The sequence below is a fragment of the Eulemur rufifrons genome, chromosome 7, assembly GCF_041146395.1.
Source record: "Eulemur rufifrons isolate Redbay chromosome 7, OSU_ERuf_1, whole genome shotgun sequence".
NCBI classification, from domain to species: Eukaryota; Metazoa; Chordata; class Mammalia; order Primates; family Lemuridae; genus Eulemur; species Eulemur rufifrons.
The window spans coordinates 73,018,057-73,034,312 of record NC_090989.1 but is presented as its reverse complement, the minus strand read 5'-3'; the positions used below and the strand labels follow the sequence as shown (position 1 = coordinate 73,034,312).

The following is a 16,256-nucleotide window of genomic DNA, read 5'->3' as shown; positions in this document are numbered from 1 at the left end:
ATATTCTTGCAAGGTGCATGTTAATTTTCTGCCTTTGTTTTCACAATATGCTTATACCTAAATGACACCTGACAAAAGCATCCATCTGTGTTCTGTTTTTGAAGTTTGTATTAAACTGGGGGACTTAGATATTTAGCACATAACTGTTTTTATACAAAGAATACAATATCATAAAGTTTTTTGAAATGTATTTAGGAAGTGACTCCTTTTTATCTATTTTATTAAGGCATTGCTTTTAGATTTTTTCTTCTGCCAAGGTTTAAGTAAGATTGAGAACAGAGTTATGTAAAGATAACAGTGTCATTTACTCAGCTAAAATTTTCCTCTACTCCATCCTCTTCCACATTGAACTGTAATATAGAGCTGTTCTATGAAGTGGCTAGGAATTTTTGCTTTGGCTCTATAAGGTGGGGGGGGATAGAGGAATACAGAAATTTGCAGATCATTTTTCTGAACTAAGCAGAAACTAGGAACATTCTGGTGTAGCTTTATCGTCATGTCCAATAAGAATATTTGAAAGCTTCTAACTAAAATCACAAAGCTTAATCTTTTTGTTGTTTTACAATACTCTTCAACTCCTACTTTTTACCCTGTACTAGTTTCAAATTGGTTTTATATGTAGAATTTAATGTTTAATGGCTATAATTTTTGTTTGGCAAATATTAAAGTACTCTCCTAACTTTGCCTAATCATGATAAAATTCTTCTTTCAAATTTAAGTCACTTAATTTTAGCTTTTTGCTGTGTACCCAGAATCCTTAAAAGGCAGTTTTCTCCATTTTAAGAGTATGTTAAACTTGGGCCCGGACTCTCCCCTCTGTAATGAGTTCGTACTCTCATTAAGTTAACCTGCATTTTTATTTTTCACATCCTTCCACCTCTCCTCAGACCAGCCAAGGTCAAGGAGAGCTGGGGAATTGGGTTCTGGATTCTCAAGGTCTTGTAGACTCCAAAGTGATGGAAAGACTGTGAAGCAGAGGAAGGAGAAACTAAAACACTCACTGGACAACTTGGAAGAGCTGGAAGAACCTTGTTCTTCAAACAGACCCCTGTCATCCTCTAGCAGGGGCAAAGTGAGAGATGATCCCCAACTTAACTGTGAGCAGCATGAAAGGAAACGGTCTGGTCAGGAGAGGCCTCGGAGACCTTCACTTCCCAAGATCAGTGGTGAGGTGTTCCTGAGCACTGAATCTGATGAATGGGAGGCTAAGAGTAGCCATCGAACTCGGAATTGGGAAAAACACCCTCGACACCAAGACCGGCTTTCTCCCAACTCCTCACAGAAAGCAGGGCATCACTGCAAGGAAGTTGTATATGGGAGGGACCATGGGCCAGGTGAGCTCAGAAAAAGGAGACACAGACCCAGGTCTCCTCCCTTCTCAGAGAGTGAAGAGCAGCTTCATCTTCACAATCCAGGTAATAAAGGACGGTCTCCTTGGAAGTCCTGGTATCATGTATAAATGTACAAACCAATGTATCATTAATAATGTAATATTTAATAAGCATCTTAAGCAAACTTTCTTTCTCTCCAGTTTGTGCTCATGACTTTGAAATCAGTCCCAGAACCAAATAGTATAAAAAGTATATACTTAATCTCAGGTCTTTAGGAGGAAGAAAAATATTTGCACCTTACCCCTTCTGTGAGAATGCACTGATTCCATGGAAGATTCTTCCAGGTACAGCTTACATTGGAGGTGCCTATCCCAAATACAGTTCTTCATTTGCTAAGACCATATGTCAGAGATTCATTACCTGAAATCAAAGCTCCTGAATTTCTAGATTTACGTCAGTGAACCCAGAAGATCCTGCCTTAATAGTATTTGCCTAACTAAAAGGCCAGTAGAGTTGGAAGTACTAGATTTTCTAGACCTCAACTTTCTAATTTGTAAAATGAGGGGTTGGATAGGCAGTCTTTTAAGACAGCATTTTTCAAATTATTGGCCTTAGTCCATTTTTGTCAGAATCAGCTCTTTCCTAAAAAAGGCAGATTTCTGGGTTTCACATATATTATCATTTATGGAGTAAGGCTTGGCAGTTTGGGAATGTTTTAGATAGACCTGGAGGTGATTCTTATGAACTTAAACTTTAAAAATCATTGCCTTAAGTTACTTTTTATGCTTTAACTTTCTCCAGCTTAACACTCTACTTGGTGTTCTAACTTGCCGATACAGGTAAGTTCTTGGTACCTATGTAGGAATGAAGTGAATATTAGAGGTAAGCCTCAAATTTCTAGCATCTCTGAGGCTTAACTCTGAAGTCCATCATTGACACAGTAATAGCTCTTTCTGTTTTCTGGAATCTGCTGACGTGATGTATTCCATGTGGCTGTTACGGAAGAAGTCATAGCGCCACACTATCTGGTATTTTAGTACTCATTTTTCAAGTTTCGTTTTACTTTTACTGAAGTTTTACAGAGATGTAAGTTTATTGGGAAAGTAGTACCAAGGAGGCATCTGTTCTTATTTTCTTCTTTAATTGTGGCCCAGTCCAACGAAAACTGGTTTCTAGTTTGCAGATTCAGGTTGATTCAGTTGGTTGTTTTTCTATCATGTTATCTCTTATAAAGGACTTGGTTCTAAAAAAAACCTTAAAATTCAGTTCAGCAAGCCATACTGAGTGTCTGCTACAGATATTCTTGCCTTGGGCTTTATATTTGGATCTGAGCCTCAGAGATTAATAGTCAAGCCAAAAAGATGAATATGTATATAATTCCAAATTATATATACTTTGTTAGGGAGACAAGAACAAAATGCTGATGGGGAATAGAGGCAAGAGTGGTATAATCTGAAGTAGGTTTATGAGGAAGTTATGCTTTATCTAGGTTTAAAAAGACATGTTGGAGTTCCAAAGGTGTAGGGGAGTATAGGGGAGGAATGATAATTACACTGACCTCTACATTTCTGATTCTGTGAATCTGACATTTTAAATGTGCTCTGAGGGCTAGTTAGGCTTTATGGCTTTTAGTTGTGCTCCAGGGTGTTTTAAACAGATTTGGGAAGCATGACACTAAATACTGACTCACAGGCTCCATTACTGGAATTGTGAATGTTTTGTTTTATTTTGCCAGCATGAGGTTTTAAAAAACACTGTGGCTAGGCAGGTATTAAAATGGCTACTACATGAGCAGCTTAGCGTCTATAGTTTTATATTCAGTTTGCTATATAAGTTTTACCTTTCTTGCCCCTGTAGGCATTTGATTTTTCAACCCCCTGTAATAGGTGAGATGATTACATTAGAATGTAATTACTAGGTACTGATATCTATTCTTGCTGTTGTAAAATCACAGTTCTTAAAGTTGTTAGCACAGGCCAGAGTTTTATTTAACTTAATAATGAAGAAACTAACAAGATGACATAATGATGGTACTAAGCATTTGCAGAACCACATTTATAGAATCAGTTGAAAAAGGAATGCAAAATAAAATTGCTAAATGAAGTACAACATTGGTTAACTTTCTACAGTAACTTATCCATTGAACTGTAAATTTGTAACAGCTTATTTTCTGCCCTAAATGTCAGGCTAGTTTATTACAGAATACTCTTGTGTGATATAAAAAAATCTGCCAGTCATCATTTAACCCTATTCTAAACTTGGAATAAATTTATCTTGAATACTAGTGCTTTTAATAGTTTTATTCTATCAGAATTTATTTCGGGGGAAAATTTTATTTGTGTTCATTTAGGGAAGGTCTTGTGTTCTCAAACTGTAGGATGATGAACAGAATAAACAAGGAAGAACTAGATTAAGAAATATATGGAACTGTTGAAAATATGGCTCACCTGTGTTTCAAAACTAGTTTCCATATTCTGTTTAGGTTACGGGAGACAAGGACAGCTATTTCGTTAATCTTTTTCAATTAACTATGTTTTTAAAAGTTTTTAAATATCTCCATTCTCTGTAATGACAGCCTTATACTGCGTTATCTGTGATTCCTTCTTATACATACTTACAAAAACCTGTTACATCAGGTACAGAGAGGACCTACAGCAAGTGGGCATCCTGTCTGGAAATCCGGTATCCCAGGCTGTGGGGATTTTCTTCTTTATAAGACTTGCAAATTCCAACGATATATCGAGGGTTTAAACAAACTGTTTCGCCTCTAAATATTTGGGACTGAGAGAGAGATTACCTCAGATTCTGACTCTTATTAATGAAGTTGTCATTCTCTATTATCTGTCAGAGTTTACAGTCTTATCACCCTGTCAAACCTATTAAGACTGTTCAATTGAATATATCTTTAATAGAATTTAAAACATGTCTTTGATAAAATTTAAAATAAAATAACTTCTCAGTTATTTCTGTGGTATACAGTAAGAGGCATAATGGGAAAGTTTGGTATCTTGAAATTTGAGCACATCCCCACTCTATCATTTCACTGGATGGGAGAATTAAAAGAGCTAGGCATGCTCTGTCATCCTCAACTAGGCTTTGGGTTGCTCATTGAAGTATCATTTGTCTATAGATTAGAATATGGTATAGCAGCCTGTTCTGTCCACTGACCTTGCCCAGTACTAAGTTCTCTGTCTAATTTCATTTATTTTTCCTGAAATCTGCCTTTCTAGCTATGACCAAGTTAATCGAAACTCAGGGAGGTTGATGTTCTATTTACATATGGTCTACTCTTGGGAATATGCTGTCCCAAACCACTCAGGAATCCAGATTAAAACCAGTCCAGCCCAGCATAAAACAGAGTAGCTTTAGAGATGATTTGAAGTGGTCTGTGTAATCAGCTTCTATTAGGCCTAAAGCTAACAAAGCCAGGTTTACTAGTCTTTATTTGTGGGAAAGACAGATGGGTATGAATCTCTGGCTTTTGAATTTGCCACAAAGCTAGGTTGAAAGTTCTACAAAGATAGGCTTCATAAGATAACTTAAGTTCTTTGTATTTGTTCAATATTTAGTTTTCTTTCCAGTTTTTTTATTTTTTATTTTTTGTTAACAGCAAGTGAAGCACGTGTTGTTAGGCATCGTGTTAATTTTGATGTGCATAATATACTAAACTAGTTGTTCCAATGCTAATTGTAAGTAAGAATCAACTGGGAAGACTTAAAGACTTACTGAAGGCCCGGGCTCACTCAAGCTACTTAGATTAGAATCTCTCAGGTTTTGGGTAAATATATTTATTTAAAGCACCCTCAAGTGATTCTTATATGTAGCCTTGGTCGACAGCCACTGGTGTAAAGAAATAGGCAATCAGGAGTATATTTTCTTTCTTCCTTCAGTAGCATATTTACTGAAAGTCACTATTTCAGATGGCTAATCTTGTTCACTGCATTTAGAATTTTTGTTGATTCTGAATACAGTGTATTACTATTCACACAGTTGAGTAGGAGTATATAGCCACAATTGACCACCAGTCCCCCATGTTTCTTTCTCCTCAGAAGAATAGAACTCTAAAGTCATTGTGCACTTGATATTTCCCTTATATCTTCCCTGAAATTTGACAGTGCCATTAAACTTATCAAAGCTATGGGAAAAATCTAAAGCAAGTAGGTTTGTTTACTATCAGAACAGGAGCCATGGCTTACACTGCTTGGCTAGTGGGTATTATCATATAACTCTGAGGTGATGCTGTTTCTGTTCCCTCTGCAGTAGTGTATGTAGGCTGAGGTAAATCGAGTGAAGCCTCTCATCTCCCAGACTTGACAGCTTAGCGTCTTTTAAACTCTGACTCTGTAACTTGATTTTCTTTAAATTCTTTTTTCTTCCACTTCCTATTTTGCCATGGCCTCACTTGCAGTTCCTTACATGATTTTCTGTTGTTGAAATTATGTGAGAGGGGAGTTTTTACCAGGTAGGTTTGAGTGGATAATTTTGTTTAAATGTATGGATTATCTGCATTGCCATTTCCATGCCTAGGGCAGAAAATATTTCAAATGCACCCCACACTGAATTCTGGAGTGGAGGAAGTATTGTCCATGTTAGACACTAAAGAAAAACTTCTTTACCTTAAATTTTTCAACTTTTCGGAGAACATCCTCAATTGCCTTATTACATTGAGGTTTTTTTTTTTTTTCTTTTTTAGGAATGAAACCAAGAGTGGAAAAAGAAGCTGTCTCTACTCCATCACGAGTAACTCACAGGGATCAGGAATGGTATGATGCTGAAATTGCCAGAAAGCTGCAAGAAGAAGAACTTTTGGTGAGCATATTTTAAGACAAGAATTCAGGTGAATTAGGTTTTTTGTGAATTAAATCAATTTTTGAGATTATATAATATAGGCATTATAGTCCTACATCAGTTGAGATACTAATACCATTTTTATGAGTGGAAAAATCAAGACAATGGGAATAGAGTATCTAGTTTTATTTTTTAAGTAAGCATTAACAACAGAACTCATGTTGCTCTCTCTCCATGATTAAGTTCTAATAATTCTCTAAGACCCTGCTGTAGAATTTACAAAAAGAGCCCCTGCTCTGGCTGATGAAAGTATACCAACTCATTATCAACTTCAAGAATGTTAATCACAACTAATTTTAAATACTGGTTTATCTTCTATAAGATTTTTTTAAATGGACAACATGGGCCAGGCGCGGTGGCTCACGCCTGTAATCCTAGCACTCTGGGAGGCCGAGGTGGGTAGATTGCTTGAGGTCAGGAGTTCGAGACCAGCCTGAGCAAGAGCGAGACCCCATGTCTACTAAAAATAGAAAGAAATTATCTGGCCAACTAAACATATATATATAGAAAAAATTAGCCGGGCATGGTGGTGCATGCCTGTAGTCCCAGCTACTCAGGAGGCTGAGGCAGCAGGATCGCTTAAGCCCAGGAGTTTGAGGTTGCTGTGAGCTAGGCTGACGCCACGGCACTCACTGTAGCCTGGGCAACAGAGCGAGACTCTGTCTCAAAAAAAAAAAAAAAAATGGACAACATGAATTCCAGTTTTTTTTTTTTTTGTACCGCAGGCTACCCAGGTAGACGTGAGAGCAGCTCAAGTAGCCCAGGATGAGGTAAGTTTCATGTTAGTTAAAGAGTTTAGCTGATATTCTTCAGAAATATCCTAGTATTTTTCTACCTACAACTTTGCAGTTAATGATATTGACTGGATTTTGTTTAGGAAATCGCTCGACTTCTGATGGCTGAAGAAAAGAAAGCTTACAAAAAAGCCAAGGAGAGGGAGAAATCATCTTTGGACAAAAGAAAGCATGACCCTGAGTGGAAGGTAAGGTGTGTTTTTTGTTGTTGTTGTTTTTAATTAGAAATAAAAAGGGTACTCTGCTTTTAGGGTAAGCTCTGCAAACATATTTAGGATATGTAAATTATCTGTACTGCATGTGAATCTGATTTGTAAAAGTTTATCATTATGCAAAATACTTGAATTCTTGAAAATATGTAAAAAGTTACTGTTAAGATTGAAAAACTCATTCTGTTCCTTTTAAGACCAACTGAGATGCAAATGCTTCTGGTCATGAACGATCTTAGTTTTCACATCCATTACTTAGATTGCAGAAGAATGTAGCATTTTCACATGCTTTCAGATTTTTCAGTGACTTTCTCTTCCTCTGTCTACTTTCTCTTTGTGCTTGCATTATTCTTTAGCCCTGTCATGCACCTGTTTCTTTTTCCTTTGACATAACTTCATCTATGACAGACTAACAGATACATACTTATCACCAGCAATCATTGCTTATGACACAGTGCAAGAACTATTTGTGTGAGCTTGGACTGTTATCTTATCTCTCATTAATTAGAAATGGTTGACAAAGTGAGAAGTGAATGCAGTTCATTCTGCTGTAAAGTAATCTGATTAATCGGATTGTTGTATTTGGTAGTTGCAAGTTCAGTAGAGTTTACTCATTAATGACTGTGTGCAAGGCATCACCCTGGACCTATATGGAAACACAGATATTTTTTCCTGATAAGAGTATATAATGTAGATAGGAAGACAGCTAACACATAGAAGGTCAAGCTGAGTATAAGAACACCAGAGGAAGAGGAAGAAAATTCATACAGTACAGGCTTTTTAGAGAGGGAGTTTGCACTAGGCCTGGAAAGATGCAACCATAGATGTGTATCTATGATGCACTTGATGTTTAGCACTGTTTTCTCTGGAATAAATTCCTCCCTTGGTGCCTTGGTCCCACCTCACAGTCTCAAGATGTAGAAATCATGCCAATAGTATTGCTGTATTTTTTCCTATTGTTCAGTTACCCAGGTGTTAGTCTAAAAACAAAAGTATTATTTCCATGTTGTGTGTATCTAGCTTCCCATTTTCCCCTCTTAGCAACTCAAGGTTTTTCCTTACATATTTTCATTTTAGTCAAAGATTCCCAAATACTTCTGTTACATAAATTAAGCCACATATAATTGCCCAGGAGTTACTCAGATTCTTAATCAGGAAAGGTTAGGTATTTTAAGTATCATAAATTAGGAAAGTCAGAGGGCAGTGACCACATTTCTATCAAGTGTCATGACTTCTGTGATTTCCACATTCTATAACTGGTGCTGGGACAATTCCTCTCCTCAAAAAGTTGACCTGAACTTGCCTTAGTTTGCTGACTGGAAAATCATTAGCCCTAAGTCAGGTGTGCAGGAATAAGTTTGCAAGAGCACAAACCTAAATTCCATAGCTTCTGTGTGTGTGCACCATTCTTGTCAGTTGCCATGCAGCTATTAGGTTAATAATTAGTGATCAAGCACGCCCAGGTGGGAGAGCATGTTTGTATGTGTTTAGCCTACTGATCTGGCTGCTCTGACAGCCTCCAGCATACCTTTATAGTTATAATTTTTTACCTCTGAATGGCCATATATAAAAATATTTTATGTTGCTCAGCTAAATGTAAGTAACCTGAAATTACTAAAGGAGAGCTTGGCATGATATACATATTTTCTAAACCTAATTTTCCCCCTTTTGGTGTTTCTGTATTATGTGTGTGTTTCTTTTTTTTGTTTTTTTTTCTGTACATAGCCCAAAACACCTAAATCAGCACACTCAAAGTCAAAAGAAAGTGATGAACCTCACCGTTCTAAGAATGACAGGCCAGCACGGTAAGATGACACCTGAAAAGGAGAGTGAGGAAGTTGACTTCGGGGTGAGTAAGGAGATGTCAGTTGCCTAAGAAGAGTATTTGTTCTTTGGAGAGGAGATCCAAAAATCTACAATTGTGAGGTGGTGTCAAGTCTTGCAGGGTTATTTTGAACCTTTATTTGTGGTTGTAAATTAGGTTAAATAAGTCAAATCAGGACATTTTACAAAAATCGGGGTATTAAGAAGGGATATACGTTTTGTTAGGACCCGTTGTTATCTCTGCATTCATTAAATTTACACTGTCAGCTAGGAAGGGATCAGATTGACCATTTTCCTAAATAAAATTTCAGGTTTTAAATTTTTACTGGGTTTCATGGTTATGCTGGTATGTGCATGACATTTACACATGCTCAAACTCATTTTTCTCTGAGTCTCAATGTCCTGGGCAAATATGTGAGTCATTGTAGACTGTCTAAATTCTAGTATGTCAAATAGCTGTGGCTATGGTATATGCACTTTCTTACTTCTCTCAAGCAGGTATGGGTCATAGTTATGGAGCAAGTGCTATCTTTCTAGTTCAAGTTGTTAACATAAGTCTCCAGGGAAGCAACCTCTTTTTTACTTATTGCTTTTTTTGCCTTTCAAAAGAAAATATGTTTGGAATATGAAGAGAAAACATTAAAAACAAAAGAACAAAAGTAACACTAAATCTAACATTTTGAAAACTTTGAATTATTAAAACCTGAATTTTGGTCCTGATTATTAATATTTATTAATTTTTAAAATACAGGTTTTATTGCACTTAAAAATATACGCTGTTGTTGTCACTCATTGCCCACACTTAAGCTGCTAGACTTGTTTTCTTCAAGTTTAAGTGTCCTTAAAAAATCATCCTCTATTTTTAAACTCATGGTTTTAGAAGATAAATATTCTTCAGAAAATTATATCAGGTATGTATTGCTCTGAGAACAATAGTAGTATAGTTTATCTAATTATATAAAATCTGTTCTTCTTGTAGCTTTTGGTTAAGCAATGCCAAACATTTTTTAAAGCACATTTTAGAACTGTATAGTTTAGTACATCCCCACAGTATCCAAGTAAAATAAGAAGCAGCTAATCTGTTCTCAGTAGGTAAATATGCCTGGATTATTATTATTTTTTTAGTCAAATGCATTCAAATCATCTTTAGGGTTATTTTATAATCTTCAAAGTCCTTGGCCTCTTTAGCATACTAATAATTTTGAAAGCAGATATGATAGAGCAGTCTGGGATGACTATTTAAAAAGGTTTATTAAAGTTTGAAAACAAGTTTCTGGAATGTAATAGGTACTTCAAAAATATTTGGCATTTTGAAAGTATGAATAATTAAATGATCATGTATTAAAAGCGGCTGTTACAAATTAGTGTAAAGTGACTATGGCCAGTAGAATGGAAACCTTTGACATTAGAGAAACATTTGTCTTTAAATATCATTTATAGAAAGATTATTTTGTATGGCAAAACAAAATGAGTAAGAATTTTATGAAATCTGTATTTCCATAGTTAAAAATTAAAGCTGGTATATTTTGGATATATAGATATCTGTACAGCTAATCTCCAAATATATGCTTTCTGGTTACAGTCTTTGGTTTCCTCCTTCACATTTAATCATGTGGAAAGGTTTAACTGGCTATTAGGACAGAGAGTGAGTTTCAAGGATTGAAAAACATGGAGCTTCCTAGGTCAAATGTTTATTACTTTTGTATAATAATAGTAGTACTAGAGGAGAAACAAATTCTCATGTAGAGCTGATTACACGGTCAAAAATTCAATTTCTTGGTCCATTACAAAATTTTCTACTATCTAAGGAAATAGAGAACCAGTTAGCAATCTGAATAAATTCTAACTCTCTATAATTGGAAAAAGTTTCAAACCAAGTTCCAAATTGTTTTAACTACAGGAATTTATACTGGTAATACTACTGATACTTTATTTGCATTTTTTCCTTAGGAAAAGTTAAAGATTTTATAAATCTTGTTGAGTGCCTAGCACAGTCTTATGAATGTGAAGTACCTTTTTATGTCCACTTACTGATCAAAATGGTTATTTTTTTAAATTTCAGAATATTATAGGGATACAAATGTTTATCAAATATTTATTGGTACCCTAATAACTGCTTAGAACTAGGGTAAGCAGCAGTCAACAAGAATGAATTTTTTTTTCATGGTCTCATAAAGTATATAATTTCAACAAATAATTATCTAAATAACTGTTATGATTGTGTTAAATGCTATGGTTGAAAAGTATAGGGTGTTATAAAAGCGTAAGGGAGGTCACCTGGTTTGGATATCTAGGCTATATCACTAACTTAAAGATACAAATTATTTCATGAGAACAGTAGGAAACAGATAATCCTAACACAACAAAAACTATAAAAGAAATTATTGGTTAATAAGATTTTTCTAACTTTGAATATAAATACCCTTAACTTTGAAACAAATGTTTCCAGTGCAACAAAATAATTTGGTAGGACTCCCGGTAGCAATAAGCCAACATTTGTTCTCTGTATAACCCAAAAACTGAACGGTACAATACACCGAGAGAACCGAGGGCATTCTGATTTGTTTATCCTTACATGGAGGTCCTAGAGAATTTGCTGACATCCTGTGCTGTTTGTAACTTTAGCATCCTTTTCCTTGATGATTAGTTGATGGTGAGGCACTAATTATGAGTCCTACTCAGTTTTTGTCTCCCTGGGTTTTTGAATTTTTTTTTTATTTCAGAATATTATAGGAGTACAAATGTTTTGGTTACGAAAGTTGCTTTTGTACCACTTGAGTAAGGTTAATAAAAGAGTAAAGAATAGACTCTGCCACCCTGATTAGCAACCCTGTTTTCTTGGGCCTAAGTCACTTCTTTAGCTACCTGTTTGTTTTGTGAAGCTAAATTCCTTAATCCTGGAGTGAGATTGATTTGTCTCAACCCTTCCTAGTAAGTCCTTTTATTCCTTTTTTAAGGTAAATATTATAAATGTCAGTTAATGAAAGAAAAACACCATTTAATTTTTTAATATTTGTAAATGGTTCAAAGAGCAAAACAAGAAAAAATGTTACGTTATTCACTACTCTCACATTAATTATGTGTATAACAAATGCCTGAAAATATAAAAATATACATAAAAAATATCATCAAATGGTATTTGAAAGTATAAGATATAGATACATATGTAAATGTAAATACGGATGCATATATATATACACACATATATAATCTTGCATACAGATGCTGTTGCTCCTGATAAAAATACACACCTATGTAGCAAAGCATAGTAGAGTAGTTAAGAATACTGGTTAAAATAAATCTTAACCTCATCTGATTCTATGCTTAAATGAAAAATACGAGTATGCTTTTGGGAAACAAAAAGAAGAATAGAGATTTAACTCTTCATCTTCAATGCCAAATCTTTGTAAAATTTTACATTAAGTAATTTAAAATAATAAGAAGTTCGGTAAAAGTTACCTAATTTTGTTTTTTACATTTTGTTTTCTTTGACATAAAAAGTAGTGAATGTATTAAATAGAAAGTTGCATATGTATTAAGATCTACTTCGCCACCTAGTGGATAAAGGAACTTTGTTCATGAAATTTTATGTTTATTCTAGTTTCTTCCCTCCTTGCCTGTCTTCCTTTTTTCTGTTCCTTTTCTTTCTTTCCTTTCTTCCTTAACTTTACTACTTTCTTCTTTTCTATTCTTTCTTTTCTTCCTCTTTGGTAAAACTTACCAAAATAAAGTATATTTCCTATTAATGGCAGCAGTCCTATCTCGTTAATTTTTGTTTATTTAGCACAGTGCCTCATACATATCAGTTATTGAGAAAATATTTTCTTAATTGAATTACATGCATAAAAACAAAGGAAGAGTAAGACAAAATAATTTATTCAGGCACATATAACTGTCCAGGAACTAAAATGCAAATTCTAAAGCATTTGGCTTTTCATTTCTATAGAAAATGTTTTTACCGTACAATCCAATGAGAAGTGACCTTGTAGTAAACATTACTTAGAATATCTCTTTAAATTCTGGCTTCTTTTTAGGCCACCACCACCCACCATGACAGATGCTGAGGATTTGGATTACACCCATTATACAAACCAGCAGAGTTCTACACGTCATTTCTCAAAATCAGAGTCCTCTCACAAAGGTAAGGAAGAGTGTGTAAGGTCAAGTTTAGGGCCTCCTTTTTATAAGCCTCATGTGTTGGTGGAAAACTCAAATATCATCTTCTGATCACTAAAGTGGGAAAATACGTTATCTTCCTTTCAGCAGATCCTTATAGTGTTCTTCATTTATTAAAACACAAATAAAAAGGCAAAAACCAGAAAACAAAACACCTCAAAATGAATGCAAGATTTTCTGTGTATTTGCATTTTCCTCTACAGAGAGTTCAGAGCTTCCATCTAAGTCTTTACTAAAGGGTGATTTTTGACCTCTGTTTAGATCATAGGACAGCTTTTTCTATCCTTGCTCTTGCTTCCCATCCACCCATGACTCTATTAAATTAGATGTAAAATATCCACATCTCCCACACAAAACTTTTATGTAAAAGAAAAATGGAGCAAAGAAAATGAGCAAAGAATATAGATACCTAAATTGTACCAACCTTTAAAATGGAAGAAGTTGTTGGATGTATTTGCTCTTCCAAGGACATATTTACTTATATGCATTTTTATGAAGTTGTAAAATGAAGTAATAAAAAAGTAGTTTCTTATATTAATTTCCTTATCTATAAAATAAAGGCTATCTAAATAAATAGTGTGAGAGGTGTGGATCATATAAGATAAAATGTGTAAAAGAAGTTTGCAGATTATAATAGACTTTACAAATATATTAGGTCTTATTGTTTAATGGAGTTCATTTGTTGTAATGGTTTTTAAAGATTTCCTAGGTGATTTTTTTATTTCAAAAATATATAATTAAATAAAATTTTATTAGTTAAAATAAAATTATTTCTTAGTATTTTTATTATCCAAATCTAATCATAGTCTCCCAAAATTTCTTTAAAGGACCTTTTATACTGTCACTAAAAAAATACCATTGCACAGGTGACATTCTCGACTAATTAGAGTCTGAGTGGGAATTGTCAGTCATTTCCATTTTTTAAAAAACTTCCCTCCTTTCTGACATTTTTTCGATATTGAGAATAAGACAAAAGACATTATTTAAAAGATAGGGTGAGTTTATCAAAACAACCCACCCACCACAGTTTCCATCAGTTAGTGGCATTTTGGCCATCCCAGATTTATCTGTAAGTAGCTCATGTTTTTCTTTCATAAACAATGCGTGCATCACTTTTGAGGGGATGTTTTACTGTCCTTCACATACATTTAATGTATAATATTAAAATAACACATTGATTCTGTATATAAACATTTTATCATCAGGAACAAAGAAAACAAAAACCACTGGAAATGCATAGAAATAAAGATGGATTATTTTGCTTGGGGAGGGATTAAAACTGTCAAGAGTTTCAAAGATGTTTCTTTAATTTTGTTTCCTTTTTTCTTCTCCTCCCCAGGTTTTCATTATAAGCAGTAAAAATCTAGGAATCTGCTTCAAAAATGGACTCACTGTAGCAAATATTACTAGATGATACAGAATGCATTCTACACTTACTTTTTCTTCTCATGTTTGTATTCCTGGGATTTATCCTCAAGTGGTTTTTGACCATGAATATTTTTAATTCATTTCATACATTTTGGTTATTTGTGATCACTTGGGCAGTGTAAGAAAATGTAGCTTCTGAATATTGGCCATCTCTATGCTGCATATACTTCCTGGGATATAGTGTCTAAGAGCTCTGTAAAATACCATCTTGTTAGGTATGGAGTATTAGTATCTAGAGTCTAGGCTTTATTTAGCAGTTTGAATTTTATGGAGATGAACGTTCAAAGTAAAACATAATGTTTGGATGCAATGCAGAATAAAAGAATATAAGAAATAGCTTTTCTGGTGCATTAGTATATGATATTTTTTGAAGGACAGAGCCTTTGCTTTTTGTACTCTTCAGGAAAAGAAAAGAATTGCAACCATTAAGTATTAAAAAAAGAAATACTTGGAGCAATTGAAATATGTTATTCCAACTGCATGGTCTGTAGAGATTTTGTGTATCCTTCTAAGCCTTTCTGCAGAAATTGGCCTAGATATCATTCTGTAACTTACTCTGCTTTTGCCTCTTCAGTAAGGCCTTCTGAGGCCCCTGGGCGATGGACCATTTATTAGTATTTATTGGCAAAAAAGGTGATTCTCTGAAATTTTAACTCAAATTTGTGCAAAGTCAACCGTAAGTGAAAATTTTGTATCCCTTCTTTTGTTTTACATTTACTTGTAGAGCCAAGGGAAATGGAATTGGAAGATGATTGCATAAGTAATGATGCCATCAGTCTCTCTGGCTGTAGATTGAAGTTTTTCTCTTGCTTAATGTTCTAGCAGTGTTTGTTGGCAACTTCTCAATAATATTTTTTTAACCTGTCAGTAATTAGATTAATTTAACATGAAGTTGCATTTGATAAAGTGATTCTTTATTCAAGTATTTGGTTTTATACATTTGTTAATGGGGGTGGTATTCCTTTGTACAAGACCTTTAAACTTATCTTCAAGAAATTTAGAGTCTTTGTGTAGCTGCTAACCTGATGGAATTGTTTATTTTTCCATACTTCTTAGTTAACACATGGCAGTCAAGCTATACACACACATATACGTACACATATGTAATATATCTCTTTAGCTTGACTTGCTATTATTTTTCATTATATAAATCTGAAATTTTTGGCATTTCAATATGGTATTTGTTTAGGAAAGAATTATATAGGTCACTGGAGAAAAAGTTACTAATTTTTTTCCCACTGGGAACTGCCTTCTGTTTGCCTTATCTTTCCAGATAGTATTTAAAGCTGGGCAATATTCAGGAAGCTCTTTAGAACGGTGTCTCAGAATAGATTTGGATTTCTCATTTTGAGAAAGATTTTTAGTTTCATAAACTTTTTGTATTGTAGGAAATTGAGTAAGAGTCATCTAAAGAGTTATGTTTTGGGCAAGTGATAATCCAGAAAGATAATCTCTATCCCTAAGGGATATAGTCATTTTGGAGAAATGAAGGAAAGGAAAAATAACAGGATTTTATATAACTGTGATGAAATGAATAAAGAAAAATCTTCATTTAAATATGGACAGGGAGACAAAATGGAGGTCCTGGCCTTAAGTCAAATTCCAGATAGTGGTTTCAATATTCAAAGCTTAGGCCTTATTGAATT

The 16,256-nt window shown here is 34.3% G+C and overlaps 1 protein-coding gene across 2 annotated transcripts in view; it reads left to right on the top strand.

Annotated features, from left to right (window-relative positions):
- CCDC50 (coiled-coil domain containing 50) overlaps positions 1–15,438 on the top strand; it is a 67,820-nt gene extending 52,382 nt beyond the window's left edge. Inside the window, exons 6-12 of one of the 2 annotated variants that reach the window (XM_069472777.1) lie at positions 888–1,415; positions 6,025–6,140; positions 6,905–6,949; positions 7,057–7,161; positions 8,908–8,987; positions 13,041–13,147; positions 14,522–15,438. In XM_069472777.1, coding sequence (XP_069328878.1) covers positions 888–1,415; positions 6,025–6,140; positions 6,905–6,949; positions 7,057–7,161; positions 8,908–8,987; positions 13,041–13,147; positions 14,522–14,541 — 1,001 coding nt within the window. In that variant the 3' untranslated portion in view covers positions 14,542–15,438. The remainder of the gene's footprint in view (positions 1–887; positions 1,416–6,024; positions 6,141–6,904; positions 6,950–7,056; positions 7,162–8,907; positions 8,988–13,040; positions 13,148–14,521) is intronic. The other variant, XM_069472778.1, reaches the window with a different exon arrangement.
- The last annotated feature ends 818 nt before the right edge of the window (positions 15,439–16,256 follow it).